Here is a 22,412-nt window from a genome sequence, read left to right on the forward strand (position 1 = left end):
TAATTTCTGGATCGTGACTTAGACTGATCCCCATTTTCCTGAGAAGCCACCATACTGATTTCCAAAGTGGTTGTACAAGTTTGCTCTCCCAACAGGAATGAAGGAGTGTTCCTCTTTCTCCACATCCTCTCCAGCATAGGCTATCATTTGTGTTACTGACTTTAGCCATTCTGGCAGGAGTAAGATGGTATCTCAGAGTGGTTTTCAGCTGCATTTCCCTGATGGCTAAGGATGTTGAGCACTTTCTCAAGGGTCTTTCAGCCATTTTGGATTCCTCTGTTGAGAATTCTCTGCTTAGTTCTGCACTCCATTTTTTAATTGCATTCTTTGGTGTTTTGGTGACTAGCTTCTTGAGTTCATTATATATTTTGGTGATCAGCTGTCTGTCATATGTGGGGTTGGTGAAGATCTTTTCCCATTCTGTGGGCTGGCATTTTGTCTTACTGACTGTGTCTTTAGCCTTACAGAAGCTTCTCAGTTTCAGGAGGTCCCATTTATTAATTGTAGCTCTTAATGTTTGTGCTACTGGTGTTATGTTCAGAAAGCAGTCTTCTCTAACAGTTTGTCTGAGGAGATTCTCTTCTAGGAGATTCAGTGTGGCTGAATTTATGTTGAGGTCTTTGATGCATTTGCACTTAAGTTTTATGCATAGTGACAGATATGGATCTATCTGCAATCTTCTACATGTATAAATCCAGTTATGCCAACACCATTTGTTGAAGTTGCTTTCTTTTTTTCCATTGTATAACTTTAGCTTCTTTGTCAAAAATCAGGTGTTCATAGGTCTGTGGGTTGATATAAGGGTTTTCAATTCAATTCCATTGGTCAAGCTGTCTATTTTTGTGCCAATACCAAGTTGTTTTCAGGACAATGGCTCTATAATAGAGCTTGAAGTCTGGTATGGTGATGCCTCTGGAAGTTCCTTTATTGTACAGGGTTGTTTTGGCTATCCTGGGTTTTCCATATGAAGTTGAGTATTATTCTTTCAAGGTCTGTGAAGAATTGTGTTGGGATTTTGATGGAAATTGTATTGAATCTGTAGATTGCTTTTGGCAAGATTACCATTTTTACTATGTTGATCTTACCTATGCAAGAACATGGGAGATCTTTCCATTTTCTGGTATCTTCTTTAGTTTCTTTCTTTAAAGACTCAAAGTTCTTACTATACAGTCCTTTCTCATTTTTGGTTAGTGTTACCTCAAGATATTTTATGTTGTTAGTTGCTATTGTAAAGGTTGATGTTTCTCTGACTTCTTTCTCAGTGCATTTATCATCTGTATATAGCAGGGCTACTGATTTTTTTTTTAGTTAATCTTGTATCCTGCCACTTTGCTGAAGGTGATTATCAGCTGTAGCAGTTCCCTGGTAGAGTTTTTCTGGGTCACTTATGTAAACTATCATATCTGCAAATAGTGAAAGTTTGACTTCTTCCTTTCCAATTTGTATCCCCTTGATCTCCTTTTGTTTTCTTATTGCTCTAGCTGGAACTTTAAATACAATATTGAAGATTTATGGAGAGAGTGGACAACCTTGTCTTGTTCCTGATTTTAGAGGAATCACATTGACTTAGGGGATCCACAATGTGACCCCAACTAAGAATCCAAGCATCGGTGGAGAAAATGCCATTGATGCCCTTCCCCTATAATGAGATTGATGCCTACCTTGGTTGCCATTCCTAGAGCTCTCATCCAGTATCTGTTGGAAGCAGAAACAGGCATCTAAATCTAAGCACTGAACTATGCTATTGGAATCCAATTGTGGAGAGGGAGGAAGGATGAGCAAAGGAGCAAAGATGGTGCTGCAGAAACCCGAAGAAACAGTTGACCTGACCTAGTGAGAGCACGGAGCCCCTAGTCATAAAGCTGGAGAAACAGCATTGGACTGAACCAAGCCCTCTGAATGTGGGTCCCAGCTAGGAGGCCAAGACAATCTATGGGACCTCTAACAGTGGAGCCAGTCTTTAACCCTAGAGTACAAATGGTCTTTGGAGCCCATTCCCTATGGATGGATACTATTGCAGCCCAGATACAGCAAGGAGGGCCTAGGCCCTCTCCCAAATGATATGACAGACTTTGAAGGTCCCTGGTCGAGGGCCTCACTATCCCTGGGGAGGAATTAGTGGATGGGTTGGAGGATTGGTGGGAACATTGGAGGATGGGAGGGTGAGAGATTGGGGGACATGAATACGTAAATATGAGTAGTAATTAAAGAATTTAAATAAAAAACAAAAAAATAAATTAAGATAATGATGCTATTTAGAAGATATCACCTATTTGTCTATCAGTGCTTTGAAACTGCGTCCACAGGCTTGGATAAACCAATGCTAGTTATTGATGCTGCCCTGATTGCCATTAGTTGAGTGATACATGTTGCATGCATCTTCTCACGTGAGCCAAGCAGCATTACTCCTGTCATGTTAGAAATAGAAACTTAAGCAAGTATCCTCTCTATGCACTGACATTCTCTATTTGTCCTTAAGTCCCTTTATTTATTTTGAGTTACTCATCTTTCTCTATGTTAACTGATATTTGTTTGTGGATAGGACTAATATTTTTCTTCTTGGGAGTCAGAAATCTAGTATCCCCATAGTTACTCTTAGAGATGAGCTCAGGAGATGCTGTTTCCATTTGAGCCATTAAAATTACTGCAATGGCATCATCATTGCTTAGCATGAACCAGATCTACTTTTGCTCAAGGTCACTTGGTCACTTATGTACAGAGGCATCAAGGCAAGGATAGACCCCATGTATTTGATTTGTTATTGGAAACAGCAATAAAAGCTAGCGATTGGAAAATTAAGTTGCAATTGGGGTTTGGCAAAAGTCATTGTCTAGTAGGGTTTTCTAGGGATTTTTCCCCCTCACTGGTTTTGTATTTGCATATTTTAATGGAAATTGAATTATATGCTTCTGTGCTTCTGGTTTGTTTGTACTTTACATAATATAACAGCAAAGAAGAGGAGGAAGGGGAAGAAGAAGAAGAAGAAGAAGAAGAAGAAGAAGAAGAAGAAGAAGAAGAAGAACAACAACAACAACAACAACAACAACAACAAAAAAGAAGAAGGGGAAGAAGAGGGGAAGAAGATGAAGAGGAGGAAGGAAGAAGAACAGGAAGAGGAGAGGAAGATCTCTCTCTCTCTCTCTCTCTCTCTCTCTCTCTCTCTCTCTCTCTCTCAGAAGGAGGGGGACCATTTTTGAGATGGAAGTCTTATATGAGAATATAACCAATACTCATATAAATGCCATTGGCAAGGAACAGTGGGAAATATGCTCCCTGGGGAACTGGATCCAACTCTAGTTCTGTTGTTGACTGCTTGCCTTCATACTTGACTTTTAGTGTAGAGTTTTCTTAGTTTTAAAATGAAAAACTAGGTTATACATCATCTGGATTTCTAAATCTGAAATTACAAAATTTAAAACTCATCAATAGAAGTGAAGGGCCTATGCATGTATCTCAGTGGTGGAATGCTTACCCAGCATATGAAAGTCCCTCAGTTAAACCTGCAACGCTGCAAACAAAACAAAGTTGCTCAAACACCAAGGGACTACTCTTTCAGGCATTTTACTATATAGCCTGCTTATAATTTTGAAGTGTCTTTTGATTACATGTTCATATCAAACCTGTGAAATAGAAAAATACTATTTAGTTATGTCTTTGAGTGAGATCACTGTGATTTAAGCATAATTTTTATCATCATGTGAGCACTTAACATATCAGATTTATGTGAAAAACTAAAGACTTCAGTAGATATCCCTACAGCAAATTACAAATAACTTGTTTAGATCATGGATGTATGGGTTAGTGTGTAGTAAAAATGCCAGTCAAAGTTTCTCACCATTCTTATTTTTGAGAAGACAAGTATTAATTTATTATTCAGAAATAAAACAGTGAAATGTTCCATTGTTTCAGACTTTGCTTAAAATCCAGTGCACATATTTTTCTTTCCAAAAGTACAAAAATGGAAACATGTTTACTTCCCAGGGCATCACCAACTAGAAGAGTAAAGGATTTTTACTGTATTTGAAATTCCTTCTTTAAAACATATGTAATATTTATAGGGCAGCTTGGAGTAAGCCAGCTGAAAGATTTAATGATAATAATCTCCATATTTCTTCTAAAATTGATTTCCGGTTCCAATGAACTTGGAAAGAGTCCTGGGACATCAAATAAGTAAAGATCTTAACATGAAATAATCTTTAGAATATGTCCATAGATTTGCATTTTAAACATGACCAGAAAAAAATATATCTTTACCCATTATTAAGGTGATATTTTAATGAATTTTTTTTCATTTACATGACATGAACCTTTTTGGCTACAGATGAAAGGATTTTATGCTATCGACAATGGTTTTGTGAGTTAAATGATCCCAACATCATCAGGAACGAATCACAAGTGCCTACCATATGAATTACAGCACCATGAGTCTTAAAAAGGTATTTTTGTGGCACGCATTCCTCCCATCTGCACAATCAGATTCTGCTTTGAAGTCCTGCTTGAGAGCCTCACAGTACATGAGACTGCCACATGCTACCCCAGCTTCTCTCTCAACTGCAGTTTGACTATATTTTCCTAAAAACAACATGGTAACTTAGTGACCCAGGGGCTTAGAGAGGAAAAAGGCCACAGTTTTTATAATTAGACTTCACTATACAAACATTCTTCAGTAACTTTTAAAGATAAAACTATTGAGACTATGACAGTTAATGTGCAGCACTAAATTTCAAATCAATTTGGGCAAAGACATTTGATCCTTTTGATTTTTTTTCTATATGTAATATGCAATGAAGTGTTTAACAAACATTCAGGCTCCAGTGAAACTAATTTGTTAATAAATGAGCATATTGATACTATGTAGTTGAGCAATAAAGTCACAAAAATCATAGAAATCATAAGAAGAGAGGTACAAATATTTCAAGAGACCCTGAATACTGCTGACTTTCACTCTAGTGCCTCTGATAAATGGCAGTGTGGGTGATGGGGGAAAGTTAGCTGTAGTATAACTTTTGGTTTGGGTTTTCTTCTTAATATAGTTGTAGAATAGACACAGAAAACAATGCCCAAGTCCTGTAGTGAATGGGAAATGGATGTCAGCAAGGTTGGAGCTTTACAAGTACAAGTGAGATGACATGTCTAAGAATTTACATTATGTCATTTTTTTCTGCATTAATCAAATAAGTCATGGTAAAGGTATGTTTCCTTGAAATTTGCCTGGTGATTCTCAACTCATATCTACTTTATGACAGAATATAAGATAGAAATGGAAACTAAATTGCGGCTTGGAAAGAATTACATCTTCAGCCTGTGGTAGATTTCCCTCAGGTTTGAGTTCCAGAGAGACTTCCAGCATCATTTGCAATTTCATATTAGAAACAAACTTTTAGGGATGCTCCCAGACATTGTTGAATTCTCATAAGAATATCAAAGTTGTTTACAACCTTCATCACCAAACATAGAAAATACTGACTGCATGTCTTTCTTACTTTGCTCTAAATGCTTCAACCTTCATAGCTGTTCTATAGCCTAGTTTAGAAAAAGAGATAATTAATCAGAACAGAATCTTTCCTTAACAGTGCACAACTGAGGAATCACCATAGAATGACTTTTTATTATACGTTATATAAATGTCCTTTTAATCTGATATAAAATAACAAATACATAAAACATAATTGGCTGGTATATTGATGCATTTAAAATGACATTGAGATTATGAGACATGTTTCACTATAATGATATTTTTTAAAATCAAAAAGTGTGTTTAATTAACTGACAACAGAGCAAGCTGGTAAAGAAAGGCAGGCAAATTTTATCCAGGAGGCGCTTCATAATCATCTGGCACCTGTTCAATGTTGTATCTATGGTTAGAAATGTACATGATAGGAACTCCAGGGATTGTCTGGATTCTTTGTTTAAGGTTGAGGTCAACTGTGGCTACAATGTAACACTTGTGCTGAGTGACTCCCTGTACCAAGCAGTCATCAGCATAGGTTCCTTTGTGTGTGCATGGCAGTTGGTCAAAACATGGATCCTTGACAATCCTTAGTGTTACTAGATACTTCTGTCCAAATTTCTCAATTTCAGCCATCACACAATCAGTTATACAAGGGATACATGTGGCATACAGACAGTCCATCATTGACTGCACTAAGTCAAGTTTGGCTCTAATGGAAAAGTTGATGAAGTTAGTATCCACAAGGATGTGGTAAGGTGGACCCAGGAGTGTATTGTACTGGATGAACAAGCAAGACGGATGTTGGGGGTACTTCTCTTTCCTTCAGCGCACTGGGACCTTTCTTTTCTTTCTTTTTAGGCTTTAATCTATCCTTTTCTTTAAGTCTCCCATCTCTAACACTAAGCATTCACTTCATTGTCGCATATTTCCTTGTTTTCTTTTGCTTCCCCATGTTCATGCTGCCCACGATAGTGATATTTTAATGTGTAAGTTCAAAACAATCTAACATAGTTGTCTTTTGTTTATGAAATAAAAAACAATGAAATACATAAAAGCAGAATTGCTTATCACGGGTTGGTGGCACTGTGGGTTTGTTATTATATAAAGTTGCTCTATTGACCTTCTTTAATTAACTTATTTTTTTAAATTCTCCAGAGTTTATTATTTTTTCCTTTTTTAATTTTTAATTTTTTTAGTTCAAATTAGGAACAAGCTTGCTTCACATGTCAATCCCTTCTCCCTCCATCCCTAACCCTCCCCCCAGTTCTCCACCTGTCCCCCAACCCATCCACCCTCCACTCCCCAGGCAGGGTAGAGCCCTCAATGGGGCTCCCCAAAGTCCACCACATGTTCCTGGGCTGGGCCTAGGCCCTCCCCCAAGTGTCCAGGCCAAGAGTGCATCCCTGCACGTGGGATGGACTCTCTTCTTACACCAGGGAAAAATACTAATCCAATAAATACCAGGGGAGCCTTAGAGTGTGGAGGCCTCCTCATTGACATCCATGTTCAGGGGAGGGATTCAGTCCTGTGCTGGCCTCCCAGACAGCAGTCTGGGGTCCATGTGCTCCCCCTTGTTCAGGCCAGCTGATTCTGTGAATTTCACCAGCTTGGTACTGACCACTTTGATCTTCATTCCTCCCTCTCTGCAACTAGGTTCCAGAGTTCAGTTCAGTGTATATCTCTGGATAATTAATTTATTTATTAAATGAGAAGCAAATATGTAGTATGTAATAGCATATGACATGCTTTTCATATATTATATTGCTATACAAGGACACTTATTATTTTTATCATTTTCCAAATGATCTACAACAAATATACTAATTTTAGTTTTCAAAATGTTTCTGTTAAAAAATTAAAATAAAGCTAGTTTTAACTGTTTCTTCTTGTTCCATCTAGTATTTGAGAATGATCTGCAAGTCTTAAGTAAAGGCTGTGAGCTGTGCCAACTGGAGTGATGGCTTCTTTGGTAGCCGGTTACTTATCAACTAATTCTGAATTTAGAGTTTAATCTTTGAGATCCCTAGGAGCAACTTTCCCTTTCAAGCAACTTTTCTGAACCCTTGAGAATGTTAATACAAAATGACTTCTTTGGCACAGCAAAGACTCATAGTGTGTCAGGAAATCTCCCTGAAATTGGTAATTCAAAGTTTTCCCCTATTTACAGCTCATTTGATACTTTTTTCTCTTTTCTTTTTTAATTTAAATTAGAAACAATCTTGTTTTACATGTGAATCCCAGTTCCCTCTCCCTCCCCTCCTCCCCTCCTCCCCTGCCCCCAAAGACCCTCCATCCTATTCCCTTTCTGCTCCCCACGGAGCGTGAGGCCTTCCATGGGGATCTTCAGAAGTTTTCACATCATTTGGAGCAGGGCCTAGGCCCTCCCCTGTGTGTCTAGGTTGAGAGAGTGTCCCTCTATGTGGAGTGGGCTCCCAAAGTCCATTCCTATAAATACTGATCCTCTGCCAGAGGCCTCATAGATTGTCCAGGCCCCATAGATTACCCAGGCATCCTAACTGATTTGATACTTTTTAAGGAGGAAAAAATGCATTTTCTTCTACTAAATCAACAGAACTGAACAGGATTTTAAATTAAAAATGCTTCTCCAAATTGGTGTAGCAGTCATGTCTGACAATCCACATACATACACAGCTGCCTCCTGTAAGCCAATCCAACCATACTGCCTATATGCTGTGATGGACTGTGATCCTGAGCAACTGAGTGATCAAACCACCAGCCCCTACATGCAGGGATATCTCTTCCTTGAGGATAAGTTTTCAACCCTCCAGGCTGTGAAAAGTGAGAAAAACTTTTGTGTCATTTGTGAATATAGAAGTTACATGATGACATGAAGTTGTGTTGCTACTTTTTAAAACTAGCTATCTAGCTGCTAATCAATCAGATACATAGACACATCTCCAGGCCTGGCTTCTACTAAAACTGTCCTGTCCTGAAAAGTGATGTCTTGGCATTGGTCACTGCTTAGCTGTCACTTCCATGCTTCACACATGTGCAGCAAAAATGAACACAGAAAACTTGGGATAAGAAGACCAGGAGCTCCTTCCTAAATTGCTGACTTCAATTGGAAAGGGGATTGCTAAAACTTTCATTCCTTTGCTGAACTTGGTGTTTTGTCCACACATAACCACCCAAGTTCAGCTGCTGCCATCTCTGACTCCAGGGATCACATGGGCGGCACGTGAGTGGAAACAAAGCCTGGAGACAAAAGGAGCAATTTGGAATAAGATCAAAGATTAAATTCATTCCATTGTTCCCTTTGACGTTTTACTATCCCATCTAAATTTGGCATTTTATGAGATGTTTCTTTTATTCTTAAAGGTAAAACTGAGCTTGAATCAATCTGGGACCCCTCTACCTATGCTGGATTTTATTTGCTCAATGGGAGTTTCATTGTTGCATCCACAATTTCTAGGAGCATTCATTATGAAACATGTAGTGCATGGTCTTGTTTTAGAATTCCATTATGAAAATGGTCACTATAGTCCTGCTTAAGTTACAGAAGATGCTATTTAGACTACTTAATAATATATTTAACTGTGACCTTGTCTAGGATATTTTGTTTCCTACAATAAAATAAACTACTACATAACATTGACAAGGACTGGGGTATAGAACATATCTGAGCACCTTGCATCACTTGTTTTTTGAACATCAATCTTCCTTTCCTACTTATCGGGTAACAGTGTGGAGCCCACTGTCCTCAGTCTTATTCATAAGTGTCATGTGAAATAATCAGCAGCTCCATAGGAAGTGAGAGGTACCGAAAATTTGGAAGGCCGTTTTCACTTGTTTTTCACGCAGTGTTATAAAAGCAAAAAAGGAAATTTATAACCATATAAGAATATGGGACAGTTAAGTGGTTGAAATTGACATTATAGTGCTTTAGGACAGTAGGGAGAAACCATCTCAAAGGGCCCATAGCCAACCACACTGGAAAACTTTACAGTTATTTACTGGGTGAGTACCTCAATTCATTCCAAAACTTAAGATGATATTGTTTATTATGGTTTCTTGTTGTTGTTCTCACATGGAAGCAACTATGCTTAAGTTTGTGTTCTTACTACTTAACCATTCCAATGGTTCTAGCTTTGGTCTATCATCTAGACTCTGGGGATTTCTTTTTGTATATGAGACTGCAATACTTCAGAGAAAAGCAAGTATTGGAGAAAAAGCAGGCCAAGCATGTCTTTAGAGCATGCAGTTCCATGTGCAAATTTATTCTTGCAGTGTTAATCTTTGATATGTGCAGATATGTACAAGTATTCCAAATATGTGCTATATTAGTAAGAGGACAAGGAATCATGTGTTCTTTGATTTAGAAAGAGGAATAAAGTAAACTGAAATTTTTGAGTTCATGAAAGCATCAAGTAGATGACAAAACTGAAAAGCAAGAGGACCATTGATTAGCAAGAGCTGAGTAGAAAGAAGGGCCAAAGAATTGAGCAAATGTGATCTTAGGCAGTTGTAACTATTTCTTGTGATACTATGTTGGAGGATACATGAAATTCTTCATTTGTCAAGCTCCACAGCTTTGTACAACACCAAGTATGAAGCATGACCATAGATTTGAGTTCATAATATTGCATCATTATTAACTTTGAAATTATAGCAAATTTAAAATACTAATATAAACAGTAATACTAATATAAATAGTAATAATAATGCGAACAGGATGGTTATATAGGTTACAATCTGTACTTTCTGATTAATTCTTTGTAAATTATAAACTACCTTGAAAATAGCATTTATTAATTATTCTAAATGTATTTGGTTTAAAATTAAGTGTTCCCTTTGTGAATTCAGAAAAATCTAAAAATGAAATGTCATGCTAAAACAATTCTTTTTTTGTTTATGCACCTACTATGTAATTGGACAGGTTTGTATGATATGAGTTAAAGAATATTGAACAAGAATGTTCCAGTTTGGCAATATGAAAGAGTAGGTGTTTTCAAATAATCTGACATTAAATTATCTTAAAACATTAAGATAAATATAAAAAGTACCTTGAGATGTATTGATGACATACTAAAAGATGAAGGACACTTAACAAATACCAGAGATGTTGGTTACTTTAGAGTATCCATTCCTAAATCTTCATTTTCTGAACATTGTTTCTTACATGCTAAACTAGTCAAAGTGTGATCCTATAATAGAGGGTGGATCTGATTGAAGATGGGAAGCAACGAAAGGCCATCTCTAAAGAGAAAAGCTCCTGAAAAATTGCTAGCCTATTTGATTCATCATTATCAACAGCAGCACAGGAAGCTGGAAGGAAATAGAGAGTGAGGTAAAAAAAAATCCATGACTTCCTCATGAATGTGATCAATCTTTCCAGTCCATATGTATGATAAATATGAAGAATCAAAATCTTAAATTCACCCTGCAGTCCAAGATGCTAAAATGGATCTAGATGACAGCATCTTAAGCATTTAGCAGAAGAAACCAAACTACACTCCACCTGGCTTGAAAGACAGATGCTTCATTCAACTAGGTGTCTTAGTTACCTTTGATACAAAAGGTATAATAGAACAATGGCTTAAAAGCAACTGGATTTTTTTCTCACCATTGTCAAACCTGTAGCAGAAGCCACCATGGTTAGTTCTAATGAATGTTCCTATACTTAGAACTTCTAGTAGGCTGGTGTGCCAAAAAAACAAACAAAGAAAAAAAACAAAAACAAATCATTAGAGTACTATTTGGAGTTCCTAATCTCATCCATGAGTTATCACCTAATTACCACAAGGCCCACCTGTGGATACCATGGCCTTGGCAATTAGGATTCCAACTTGAGGAAAGTGGGAGTGTGGTCACTCTGTCCATAGCATCAGGCTTCAAATATTTTTCTTATATAAACTGAATATGAGCTTGACAGGCAAAAAATAAAAACAAAAGACAACAAAACAGAAATAGGAAAATTAAAGGAACTGTGGAGATGAATCGATGCAAAGAACAAAGAGCCAACCAAACTGAAAGGATTTAAATATAAGATGTAGCAAGTAAAAGATGCTAAAAGAAATACAATAAATTCATAAAAGATACAATCAAGGAACAAGAATCTAAAAAATAACTTGGAAATTATGAAGTATAAACAAATAAGAATGCTGCAATTAAACTATACAATCACTTAAAGCTAATAATGGTTCTACACAACAGGTTGGAAATTTCCGAAAAGAAAAGCTTTGAAAGTTCTGAAGTTAAAAAGTCTATGTAAAAAGAGAAAATATAGCACAGAAATCAACGTGGAAAATATGAAAGAATTTAAGAGATATTAGTGAAAATAGTTTACACATATCCCATTGAAGTTGGAAATGATCAAGGGTAAAGATACTAAATTTTCAATAAATTTGAGCATATGCATAATAGAATGAATCCATGGAAAAATACGATTGAAGAAGACATAGCATGAATATTCCTATAATCCTCCAAAAATTGGATCAAGAGTCAAAAACCTTTGCCAAGTAAATTCAAACCTAAAAGGCTTAAAAGAAAATACCCATCCAACATTCTAGGTCAGATAATGAAGACAGGGATCTAGCTACATCAGAATTCATCACATGAACAGAAAATTAAAAATTAACCCCATTTGTGAACATAGATTTTAAAAAAATACTAAGAAAATATTGGTTAGATGAATTGGGCTCATACAAAAAAAAATAATGCATCAGAAGAAAGTTTATTTTATGTCAGAAGCACAAAGATGACTTAATATTAGAAATCTAAGTGAGTGCATTTTCACTCACAGTACTCCAAAATTGTAGGAAAAAACCCAGTCTACATAGAGGAAAAGTTAAACCAAATTCTACAACAATTTAAAGAGTAACTCCAACTCAAACTAGAAAGAGAAAGCTCCTTCCTTATACAGAATGAAACCATAATAACCAGGCATTGCTCATCCACCTGCTTAGTAAATTCCAGCAAATGCTGTGGAGGGTGTGGTATGGCAGAACTGGGATTGTCATTTGCACTGCTTCTAAATGTGAGGGCTGCTGATGGGCCTTTGGAAGCAATCTGGCATTACTCTATGAGTTTTAACCCGCAACTCCATCCATGCTTGCATGTGTGCACCACAAGACTTTCATAAAGACATTCTTGGCAACGTTGTTTGCAATAATAACAGGAAACCTAAAAGTTTTGTAACAACACCAAATATCTATAGCTAGAAACCTGGGCAAGAAAATTCTGTAGAGATGAGTTAGCCTACTATACAACCAAGAACTGTAGCTTCATGCATGAACAGAGTGGAGGGAACAATACTCATGAGGACAGCAAGCTACACACATATGAAGGTTTGAAGGCAAGTGAATTAAGCAAAGGAAAACAACAGAATTTAAAAAGCTAACTCCGACTCCTGATTCCCACATGGAGGAGAACTGATGCTATTGGAGAATGACACATACAGGATTTTGCCAAAGTGCTAGCATATTTTCCTTAAGAAACAAGTGAGATTCATTTGTAGCCTATTAATGTATATATGTAATTTATATATTTTGCATTTATCAAATATTTTATAATAAAATATGATAAAAATTGAACCATATCTAATAGTGAAGTAGTGGTTTACAAACTTTCCTTTTATAATCAGCATTAATGGTGGAGACAAGAAGCACGGGGCAAACAAATGGGCGAGTCTACCCCATTAACTTTAGTGCTGTGTGTGTGTGTGTGTGTGTGTGTGTGTGTGTGTGTGTGTGTGCTCGTGTGCGCACATATGCACATTTCTTGGGAAGGGAACGTAGGGCCACATATATCCTAATCAAGCACTCTACCACTGACTTACACTCACAGCTTCTTCAAGTTTGTCATCAGGTGGTTACAAATCCTGTTAGGTGAGGCTTTGCTGTCTATTGGTGAAGAGACAGATGAAAGAATTCAAGTCAAGAATAGCAAGTTGTGATATTTCTTTTTCTGTGGGATCTTTGGCTTCCATGCTCTTGTCTGAAACACTGAGATAATAATGTGGGTGTTACATGAAGTGGCACTAGAAATGCTGAGAAGGAACTCTAACAGAATAAATGTTCAATCACTGTTGCGTACTGGTATTTCTTTTTTGATTTAATACTTTGGAATGCTCTGTTTTTATTATGTTAGGTTTTGGTCATTTGACGAGGCAGTTGATGACATTGGCTGGTGGACGTGTGGCATTGGCCCTAGAAGGAGGACATGATCTGACAGCCATCTGTGATGCATCCGAAGCCTGCATCAATGCCCTCCTAGGAAATGAGGTAAAACGCAAAGAGTACACAGCATCAGGGGTAAAAGGAGGAGGATGCATTCGTGTGTGATTTCAGGGTTATCTATGAAGGTAGAAAGTTCTACGTAGCTTTCACCATGAAGGATATAGGCACTAGAAGTTTCTGTGCTTTGATATGACATGCTTTACTCTCTTCCCAGGTAGAATATCCACATAGCATTCCTGCCAATCAAATTATTTACACAACCGTAAACTGAGCAATGAAAACTCTTGGAAAGAAGAATGTTTTGTCTACTGACCCTATCAGATGAACATCGAATCATTTAATATGAAATTAAACTTTTAAAGGTTTTTGAGATTTCTTGTAGGATTGTTAAGTCAGAAAAACAAAGCCATTTAAAAAAAAAATCCTTGTTCGGTCCTATGCTAGTTACCCTGCTGTCAGAGGACTGAACCAGGCCCCCTGAAACGTGGGTGTCAGTTAGGAGTCCTGGGCAGTCTATGGGGCCTCTGGTAGTGGAACAGTATTCATCTCTAATGTACAAATGGACATTGTGAGCCTATTCCTCATAGAGGGATACTCTCTCAGTCTAGACACATGGGGGAGGACCTAGCCCTGTCTCAAATGATGTGACAGGCTTTGATGATTCCCCCATGGAAGGCTTCACTCTCCCTGGGGAGCAGAAGCTGGGTGGGATGGGGGCTTGGTGTGGGGCATGGGAAGATGGGAGGGAGAGGGAATTGGGATTGATATGTAAAATAAGATTGTTTATAATTCAAATAAAATAAAAATTTAAAATACATAGCTAATGGACTCAGACAAAACAAGCAAACAAAAAACATTCTAAAGTGATTTTTTTCCATCATTTGAGAATGTTTTGTGCTAATAAGAGATAGTGTCCTATCTTCCTGAGAGTGATAAGGAATCTCCTAAAGGTAGAAAACTTCACTATTGCTGTGCGGGTGCAACACAGTAAATCTAAGACCAGAACTGAATCTAAAAGATCTAAGGTTCACACTGCATATCTAACTTGCAGTACAGGTTGCTAATTGCTCCACAGACTTTGTAGCTAGTCACTTGGACATTTAGATCTATGTCAGAACAAGATTTTTTATATTGGTTAGAATCATGGAGTTACTTAGTTTTTATAGGAATGTATGACATTTTAATGAGTTAGTTTTGGGTTTCCTTTTTGATTTTGGGAGAGTGAACTTGAACTGGAAATATAGTTTTTCTTATTTATTAGTAGTTTTTGAAAACTACCTTTCATGTTTTTTAACAAAAACAGGATATTGTACATATATTTATGGAAAATTGTACTTTTTCTTCTGTACACTGAGTGCAAAACTTTTACTGGTATCATTATCATGTGAGTCTGAAGTGCTACAACATGACTATTTTGCTATATTTATTGAATAAGTACATAGACTTTTAATTTGAACGAATATTTTGGGCACTGACAAAGTATCTAACACTGTTAATTGTAGACAGTGCTCAGACAGACCACTGTGTAAAACCTCCTGGCGAGGAGCCAGGAGAGGGTAACAGCTTCAAGATTAGCATCAGCAATAGGCTGCTCTTCTACTTCACAGTATCCAAGACTTTTGAAAAAAAAATAGTCTTTTTGTGATTGTTGTAAACTAATAATGTCAAATGCTATGTGGGATTGTTTGGGGGGGGCAATGAAGAAGTGTCAAAATCGCTGTATCTATTTTGCCAGGGTTGATTTTAGCTTGTTCTGCTTGCCCCTTAGATAATGTTTTTCGGACCAGCTGTTTATGGCCTTTAAATCACTTTTGCAAGCTTAAAGTGTTTGAAAGTGTTTTAGTTAAGTAGGATGGTGGTTTCCACCAGAAAAACCAGGATGAGCATTGTGACTTCAGAGGTGATCATCCTGCCTAGAAAAAAATATTACCTAGCAACACAAGCAAGCTACATTTCCAACTCCATGGAAGGAAACTACAGATTTAGTGGCTCTCTTTCCATGCAGTCATTGAGATGAGTCTTTTTACCATTGAAATCTCTGTACTTGGCAAAGTTCTCACTTCCAAAAAGCATCTCTCCCTGGATATCATATCCTAAGGAAGACCAGGCTCTGACATAGAGGATAAAAGCATCATTCGACAGTCATACTCTGCGGGAGTGTAGAGATGGCTGATGAATAAAATCCAGGAAGTAGTAACTGAAATTTTTTAACTGACTCTAAGTCTCTGGATATCTTCTAGTAAGTTTTATCTTGGAGTTGTAATATCACAGTTAACATCCTGTCTCCTTTGATTGGCCATCTTCAATCACATAATCAAAATCTAAAATTTGTTCAGTTTAACTAAAGGAAAATTTAGTCTTGTTGCTTCAGTTTTTCCTCCAAAAGATTCTAGGTATATAGACTTCCTACAAGATACTTTAGGAATGACAGATGGAGTTGATATATTGAACATTGAAAGTTAAATTTTGTTGCAGTGGATCTTTCTTCACCCAGAAGAACAAAGCAAAGAGAAATAGGGGCTTTTAAAATGAAAAGTGGAAGAAAAATACAAGTGTGCTGTACAGTATAATTCATTTGGAAAGAGGAAATGAAAGTGTAATACTTGAAACAATTCAAGAAACAAAGAGTTCTCACTTTCATTGACAATATAATTTATAATCCAATGCCTGGCTTTGGGTATTTTTTCCAGGTCAAAGGTCATTGAAGTTTTAAATTTCATTCCTGCAGAAAAAATAATATATAAGGCATATTGCATGTACCTCACCATTTAACCAAAATACCTACATGCAATTTCTACAGCAGTTTTATGTGGTAATCTCTGGATAAGAAAATAAAAATGAGGTCTTTCAGATACCAATTACTGCAATTTAAAAATCCCAATTTCCCTACAAGCCCCCCCACACAAGTGATTAATAGAGCAATTATGACTTATTATCTGGGATTTCACTTTTACAAATAACAAAACGTAGTGAAGCTGGAGCCTAAAGCTGTGACAGAACCAACTAGCTTCCCAAACATGAGCATGCAATTGAGCTCAAATTAGAAAGGTCAAGGGGGACTTTGCATGGGACTCTGCACTTCGTCAGATGTATTTATTCATGTGTAGAGGATTAGGATTCATAAACATTTGCCAGTTTTTAAAATGCTATTTCTTTTTCTTGTTGTTCTTGGCCAGGGCTTGTCAATACAGAAAAATGCTGCTTCTTCATCTAACTTATTATCAGCAAAATAATATAAATGGTATAACCCCAAGGAATTGTAAGATCAGCAGGGACCATTGGCTGCATGTCCTTGTAGACAATAGATGGTCACCAGAACCCACTATTTTAAAAATGCTATATAAACATTGTAGCTTAAACAGGCACTTTTTTTTCTTTTTAAACACTGTCAGCTTGAAAATGATCTACCTGGCAAAATATTCAAATGTCCTTTTTAAAAATGTGTAAAAGATCAGTCAAAATAATATACTATTGGATTGAAACTGATCTGAGCACAGGGCAAGAAATTCCAGGAGGATACTGATTTTTAAAATCATACTAAAAGTCTTTATTTTTCAATTTATTTTTGGCCAAGTATAGAACTGTGGTTTATCAGTCCAATCAAATTGCAATGAATATTTTTGAACATTTTCACTGAAGAAACTAAATACCTACATGAGAAAAATCATTAGATGGATCGGAAAAGCATCAAGTACATTTCTGAATCTCTGCATCGTCAAACATAGGCCACACTCTACGACTGTTCTGCCAAGCTGATCAATCACGCCTCACATCGCTTCCTCTGAAGCAATTCTGCTTTAGAGGAGAGAAAAGCTCTAGGAGTTTCCTATCCCTATGGCTTCTGGTCTCAAAACAAACTTTCTAGTGGTCAAGGGAAAGAAGAGGGTACAGTAGTAGAAGCTTTGAGTCATGAGTTGAGAACAGGAGCTTGCAAAGGTCATAGGCTGAACAAGAATAGATAATGGGTTCAAGCTGGTTAGAAAGAAAGGAAGATTTCTGAATGGTAATCCCATATTTTCCCAGCTATGCAAGCTGTTGAGATGTCGTTGGAGCCTCTAGACTGCCCTAACTCATTAATGCTTGATTTCTGGTTTCTTTCCTTTTTCTTTTATCTTTTTGGTTCCTCCCTTCCTTTCACACTTCCTTCCATCCTTCCTTTTTCTTCATTCCTCTGTGTTTCCTTTCCTCCCCCTTTAAAAAATATACACAGTATCCTCTAAAATACACACAGCCGATTTTTCCTTTGACTGGGATATCACAAACAGTGGCTGAATGGGGAGATTGCCTTTGTTTTTAAAGATGCCTTTGTGCTCTAAAGACGCTGGGAAAAATCCCCTTAACTGATTCCTAGTGCATGCTGATAGCCACCCCTGAGGTAAACCCTTGAGATGTTGTCATCCAAGTTGCTCCTTTGGGGGTGGGTTTTTTTTTATTAGATTTCGAGTAGAGACATTGTTTTGCTGTCTTTTTCATCTTTTAGATTATGTATGACTGACTGAGGCTTAGTCCACTGGGGAATCTGGGAATGTTTCATGAGTAAAGGATGAGAGAAAGTATGATATGCCAGAATAACATTTCCTCTCATGGTCTTCTTTTAGACTTTGATACCTGTCTGTACTCTAAAAGCAGACAGGTATATGGATAATCTAAAGGGAGGAAAATTGTTTTGGAAAATGTTATTTGCATATTCTTTCCCATATAGATATGGCCTGTAAGACTAGTTTCTTCTATCCATGATGAGTATGAGAAGTCAAACCGTCTGCTTCAAGAAATATTTCATGATCCAGATAACTCAAAATTACTTACAAAAGATAGGAGTCATTTCTGTCTGGGTTGTTCTTATAAAATTAAAAGAAATATGGGTTGTGAGTTTGAAGACATCATGGGTTATAGTTACCAGTAAAAGGAAGAAATCATTTCTTTCTTATAAACAACTAAACATCATGGGATGCTTTTATCTGTTCCTGTGCATTCATTATGTTGCCTTTTATTGGGAATCTGTTGTGTGACAAAAGGTTCTAATTTGAGCAATAGTAATGAAGACGTTAAAGATCTTAGGGGTGCAATGTGGAGATAATTAGTTTATAGGAATGAAGGGCTACTTGACAAAAAAAGTAGCATTTAACCTTGATCATGTGTACAATGTAAGATTTTGACAAGGTAGTATCAAAGGAAAAAAGGTATGTTACATAATAGGAAACCATAAATGAGGACAGTGAGTCTCCTTGGAACTGCAGATAGCTCTAGCTGGATGTTCTTGCTTTGTTTCTTAAAGTACAGAGGCCAAGTTGAGAGGCATAAAGCAGGCAATACATATGGGCAAGTGAAATAGAGTATCATCACGAATTGGATTTCTATGAAGAATATGTAAGTTTTTAATGAATATGCCCATACTCTGGAGTGAAACAACAATCAATGCAATAACAACAACAAAGGAAAACAGAGATGTAGGACTTTGAGGTAGTAGAAGCGCAGTTGCTGAGGAAAGCCTCTCACTAGGAGCAACTTTGCTAAATGAACAAGTGCTTCCTCAGTGCTGCTGCAGCATCTCCTGGTGGGTCCTGAAAACCAGCAATAGGTAGCTCTACTCCACTCTGAGCTCAGTGCTGCTGCAACATCTCCTGGGGGATCCTGGAGACCTGCTGTGGGTTGCTCTATCCACTCTGAGCTCAGTGCTGCTGCAACATCTCCTGGTGGGTCCTGAAAACCAGCTGTGGGTAGCTCTGTCCACTCTGAGCTCAGTGGCATCACAGGGGCAGGGGCAGGTTGAAACAGGGTGTTACCCCTCTTGCCAAAGGAAGCACCTCAGTTGTGATGCAAGATGGAAAACAGATCTTTGTGCAGATCTCTTCATTGAAACTAAAAGGAAGCTATGTAAGCTTTGTAACAAAGAAACAGGGGGAAGAAAATTACAAGTTTGAGCTTAGCCTGGGCTACATAACTAAACTTTTAAAATTAAAATACATAAATTAAAAAAAAAAACATGAAAATCAGCTGCTACTAACCTTAGTCTAGGGGCTGGAGAGATGTCTCAGAGGTTAAGAGCACTGACTGCTCTCTTCTAGAGGTCCTGAGTTCAATTCCCAGCAACCACATGGTGGCTCAAAACCATCTGTAATGAGATATGGTGCCCTCTTCTGGCGTGCAGGAATATACGGAGGCATAACGTTGTATACATAATATATGAATAAATCTTTAAAAGTATTAGTCTAGTCCACTGTTGCTTCTTCCTGTCATGTGGAAGAGTACCCTTGGCATCAAGAACTGAATAGCCATGGCTGTTCCCATCCAATCTTTGACCTACAATCACTCCTACAAGACTAGTTCCCTGCTACTGTGCAGAGAGGTTTCTTTACTGCACTGTCCTCATCATCCTTCTTCCTCCACACAGAGGTGAGAGACAAGCAATAACCTCAGTGACTTGATTGTCAACACAATCCACTCTGATACTAGCCCCTCCAACACTTTTTGGTGGAGAATAGTAGTGACTTCAAAATAACAATGGTCATTTGAAGAATGAGTAACTCATGATTCATAGTATGGGTAAAATTATAACCAGACATGCTTATACAATCAAATTAAACATACACAACGAATTGCAGTCATTTTTGAGCAATTATTTAGAGTTTTCAGTATCAATGCCTCCTCCCAGAGGAATTGATAATCAATAGTTAGTTCATCAGTATGGAAGACCAAGTGAGTATCCCTGCATCCTGATCTTCTTGGACTTGCCATCATATTCTTCCAAAAACCCTTTGATCCTTACAACTAGACAATTTTGGATTGCAGTTGAGTGGTTAGAATGTTGTAGACAGACTTTTAGTTTTCTTTACCAGTGAACTTATGGTCTGTATCTAAAAGTATAATGTTGCAGCAAGACGTTCTCACTTTGTTTCTTATGAGCGTCATCACACAGTGGAACACACATGGTCTGAAGGCATATGTCAGAGATCTTTTCCATTATTAAGTATGTGAAGGAAATTTTAATATTTCCAAAGTTTTTAAGTATAAATAAAAGTATCCAATACTCTCAATCTTTATTTGAACAGTAAAATGTGGGGATTAAAGTGTATAGTGAGATAACAAGAAGACTATATAGAGTGAAGATGAGTGGGGAAGCACCTTCCTGTTACATATGATTGTGTGTGTGGTGGAGACGGGGGGGGGGGGGATCCATCACATTTTTTTCATTAAAGTGTGTTTAATACTTAAGTTTAACAAGATTAATGGTCATTTAAAATTCAACTTAAACCTGTGACAATTTAAAATTTATTTGAAAAGTTGGTAGAAACCAAATGTATCTCTGTATATAAAGAACTCTAAAAGGAATATTTGAAGTATATGCAGATTTCATGTAACTACATAAACATGAGGAAAACCTGGATGAGTCCTTTCCTATGAAAATTCTGAATGATCTTTAGAAGTCTCTGAAACGTAAAATTACCTCTAAGAGCTTTTTAAAATAAATGTACATCTGAGTATGTTGGCACATTCCTGTAATGCCAACAGTTGGGAGATAAATGTAGAAAAATCATGAACCCAGTGTCAGCCAGAGCTTTATTGAGACTGTGTCTTCAAAAACAACAATCCATTAATTGATAATAATAAACTCATAGATAATTTACTGACATACCACCAATATAACAAATACCTAAGGTAATTCAAGTCATGAACCTGAGCAGTAAAGATTGAAATATTTTTGGACACAATAACAAGTATCTCCCTATATCTATGTATTCAGGGCTACATATGGTAAATTTTCATTTGTCCCAAATTGGGCTAAAATTTAATTTCTATACTTAAAAAATCTTATTTGTATTCCTGCTATTTCTTTAAAAACATTTTTGAATTTTCTTTTTTATGAATGTTTTTAATTATAATCTAATTGCATCATTTCTCCCATCCTCTCCCCAACTTTCTCCAGCCCTCTCAAATTCATGGCTTCTAAGTCTCCCAATCTCAATAGTAAATTGCTTCTAGGGTGTTTTAAAATAGCTGTAGTCTCTGGAAATCATGTGACAGGTGAAACTGAACAAACACCTGAATTTTGTCCATGTAATACCTCAATTTTCTGTAAAATAAGTAAAGAATAGGTTTCTCTATCACTGAGCCTAAATCTATGTAAGGAATGCCTAAAAATATATTTTACACATAGAAAAAAATGATCATTCGCTAGCTTTGTGTGTTCATAGGTTGTATTCAAATTATATCATTTATCTATTTTATTTAATTAAAAATTGTTTCATTTTACATTCCAACCCCATTTTCCTCTCCCTTCTCTTCTCCTGCCTCCCCACATCCTCCCATGCCACCTTCCATCCACTCCTCAGAGAGGGTAAGATCTCCCTTGGGGAGTCAACAAAGTGTAGGATACCAAGTTGAGGCAGAACCAAACCCCTCCCCCCAGAATCAGGCTGGACAAGGTATCCCACCATAGGTAATGGGCTCTAAAAAGCCAGTTCATGTACCTGGGATAGGTTCTGGTCCCACTGCCACCCCTGCAAAAAAAACAAAGCAAACAAACAAACAAAAAAACAAAAAAAAACAGATCGAGCCATATAACCAGAACCCATATTCAGAGGGCCTAGTTGGGTCCTATGCAGGTTCTCCAGTGTGACTCCAGAATCCATGAGCTCCCACTAGCTTAGGTAGGCTGTCTCTGTGGTTTCCCTGTCATGATCTGACCCCACTTATAATTTATCTTAATAACTTCATGAGAATTATCTTTATTTAATGGAATTGCTAGCAGACAGCACGATTGG

The 22,412-nt window shown here is 37.1% G+C and overlaps 1 protein-coding gene and 1 pseudogene across 1 annotated transcript in view; one reads left to right on the plus strand and one right to left on the minus strand.

The window, feature by feature from the left end:
• Positions 1 to 5,806: 5,806 nt before the first annotated feature.
• Positions 5,807 to 6,404, minus strand: LOC103163739 (annotated as a pseudogene).
• A 7,161-nt stretch (positions 6,405 to 13,565) lies between these two features.
• LOC107980002 (histone deacetylase 5-like) overlaps positions 13,566 to 22,412 on the plus strand; it is a 44,498-nt gene continuing 35,651 nt past the window's right edge. Inside the window, exon 1 of the mRNA XM_027419773.2 lies at positions 13,566 to 13,695. Coding sequence (XP_027275574.1) covers positions 13,588 to 13,695 — 108 coding nt within the window. The 5' untranslated portion in view covers positions 13,566 to 13,587. The remainder of the gene's footprint in view (positions 13,696 to 22,412) is intronic.

This window comes from Cricetulus griseus, chromosome 5 (genome assembly GCF_003668045.3).
Source record: "Cricetulus griseus strain 17A/GY chromosome 5, alternate assembly CriGri-PICRH-1.0, whole genome shotgun sequence".
Lineage (NCBI taxonomy): Eukaryota > Metazoa > Chordata > Mammalia > Rodentia > Cricetidae > Cricetulus > Cricetulus griseus.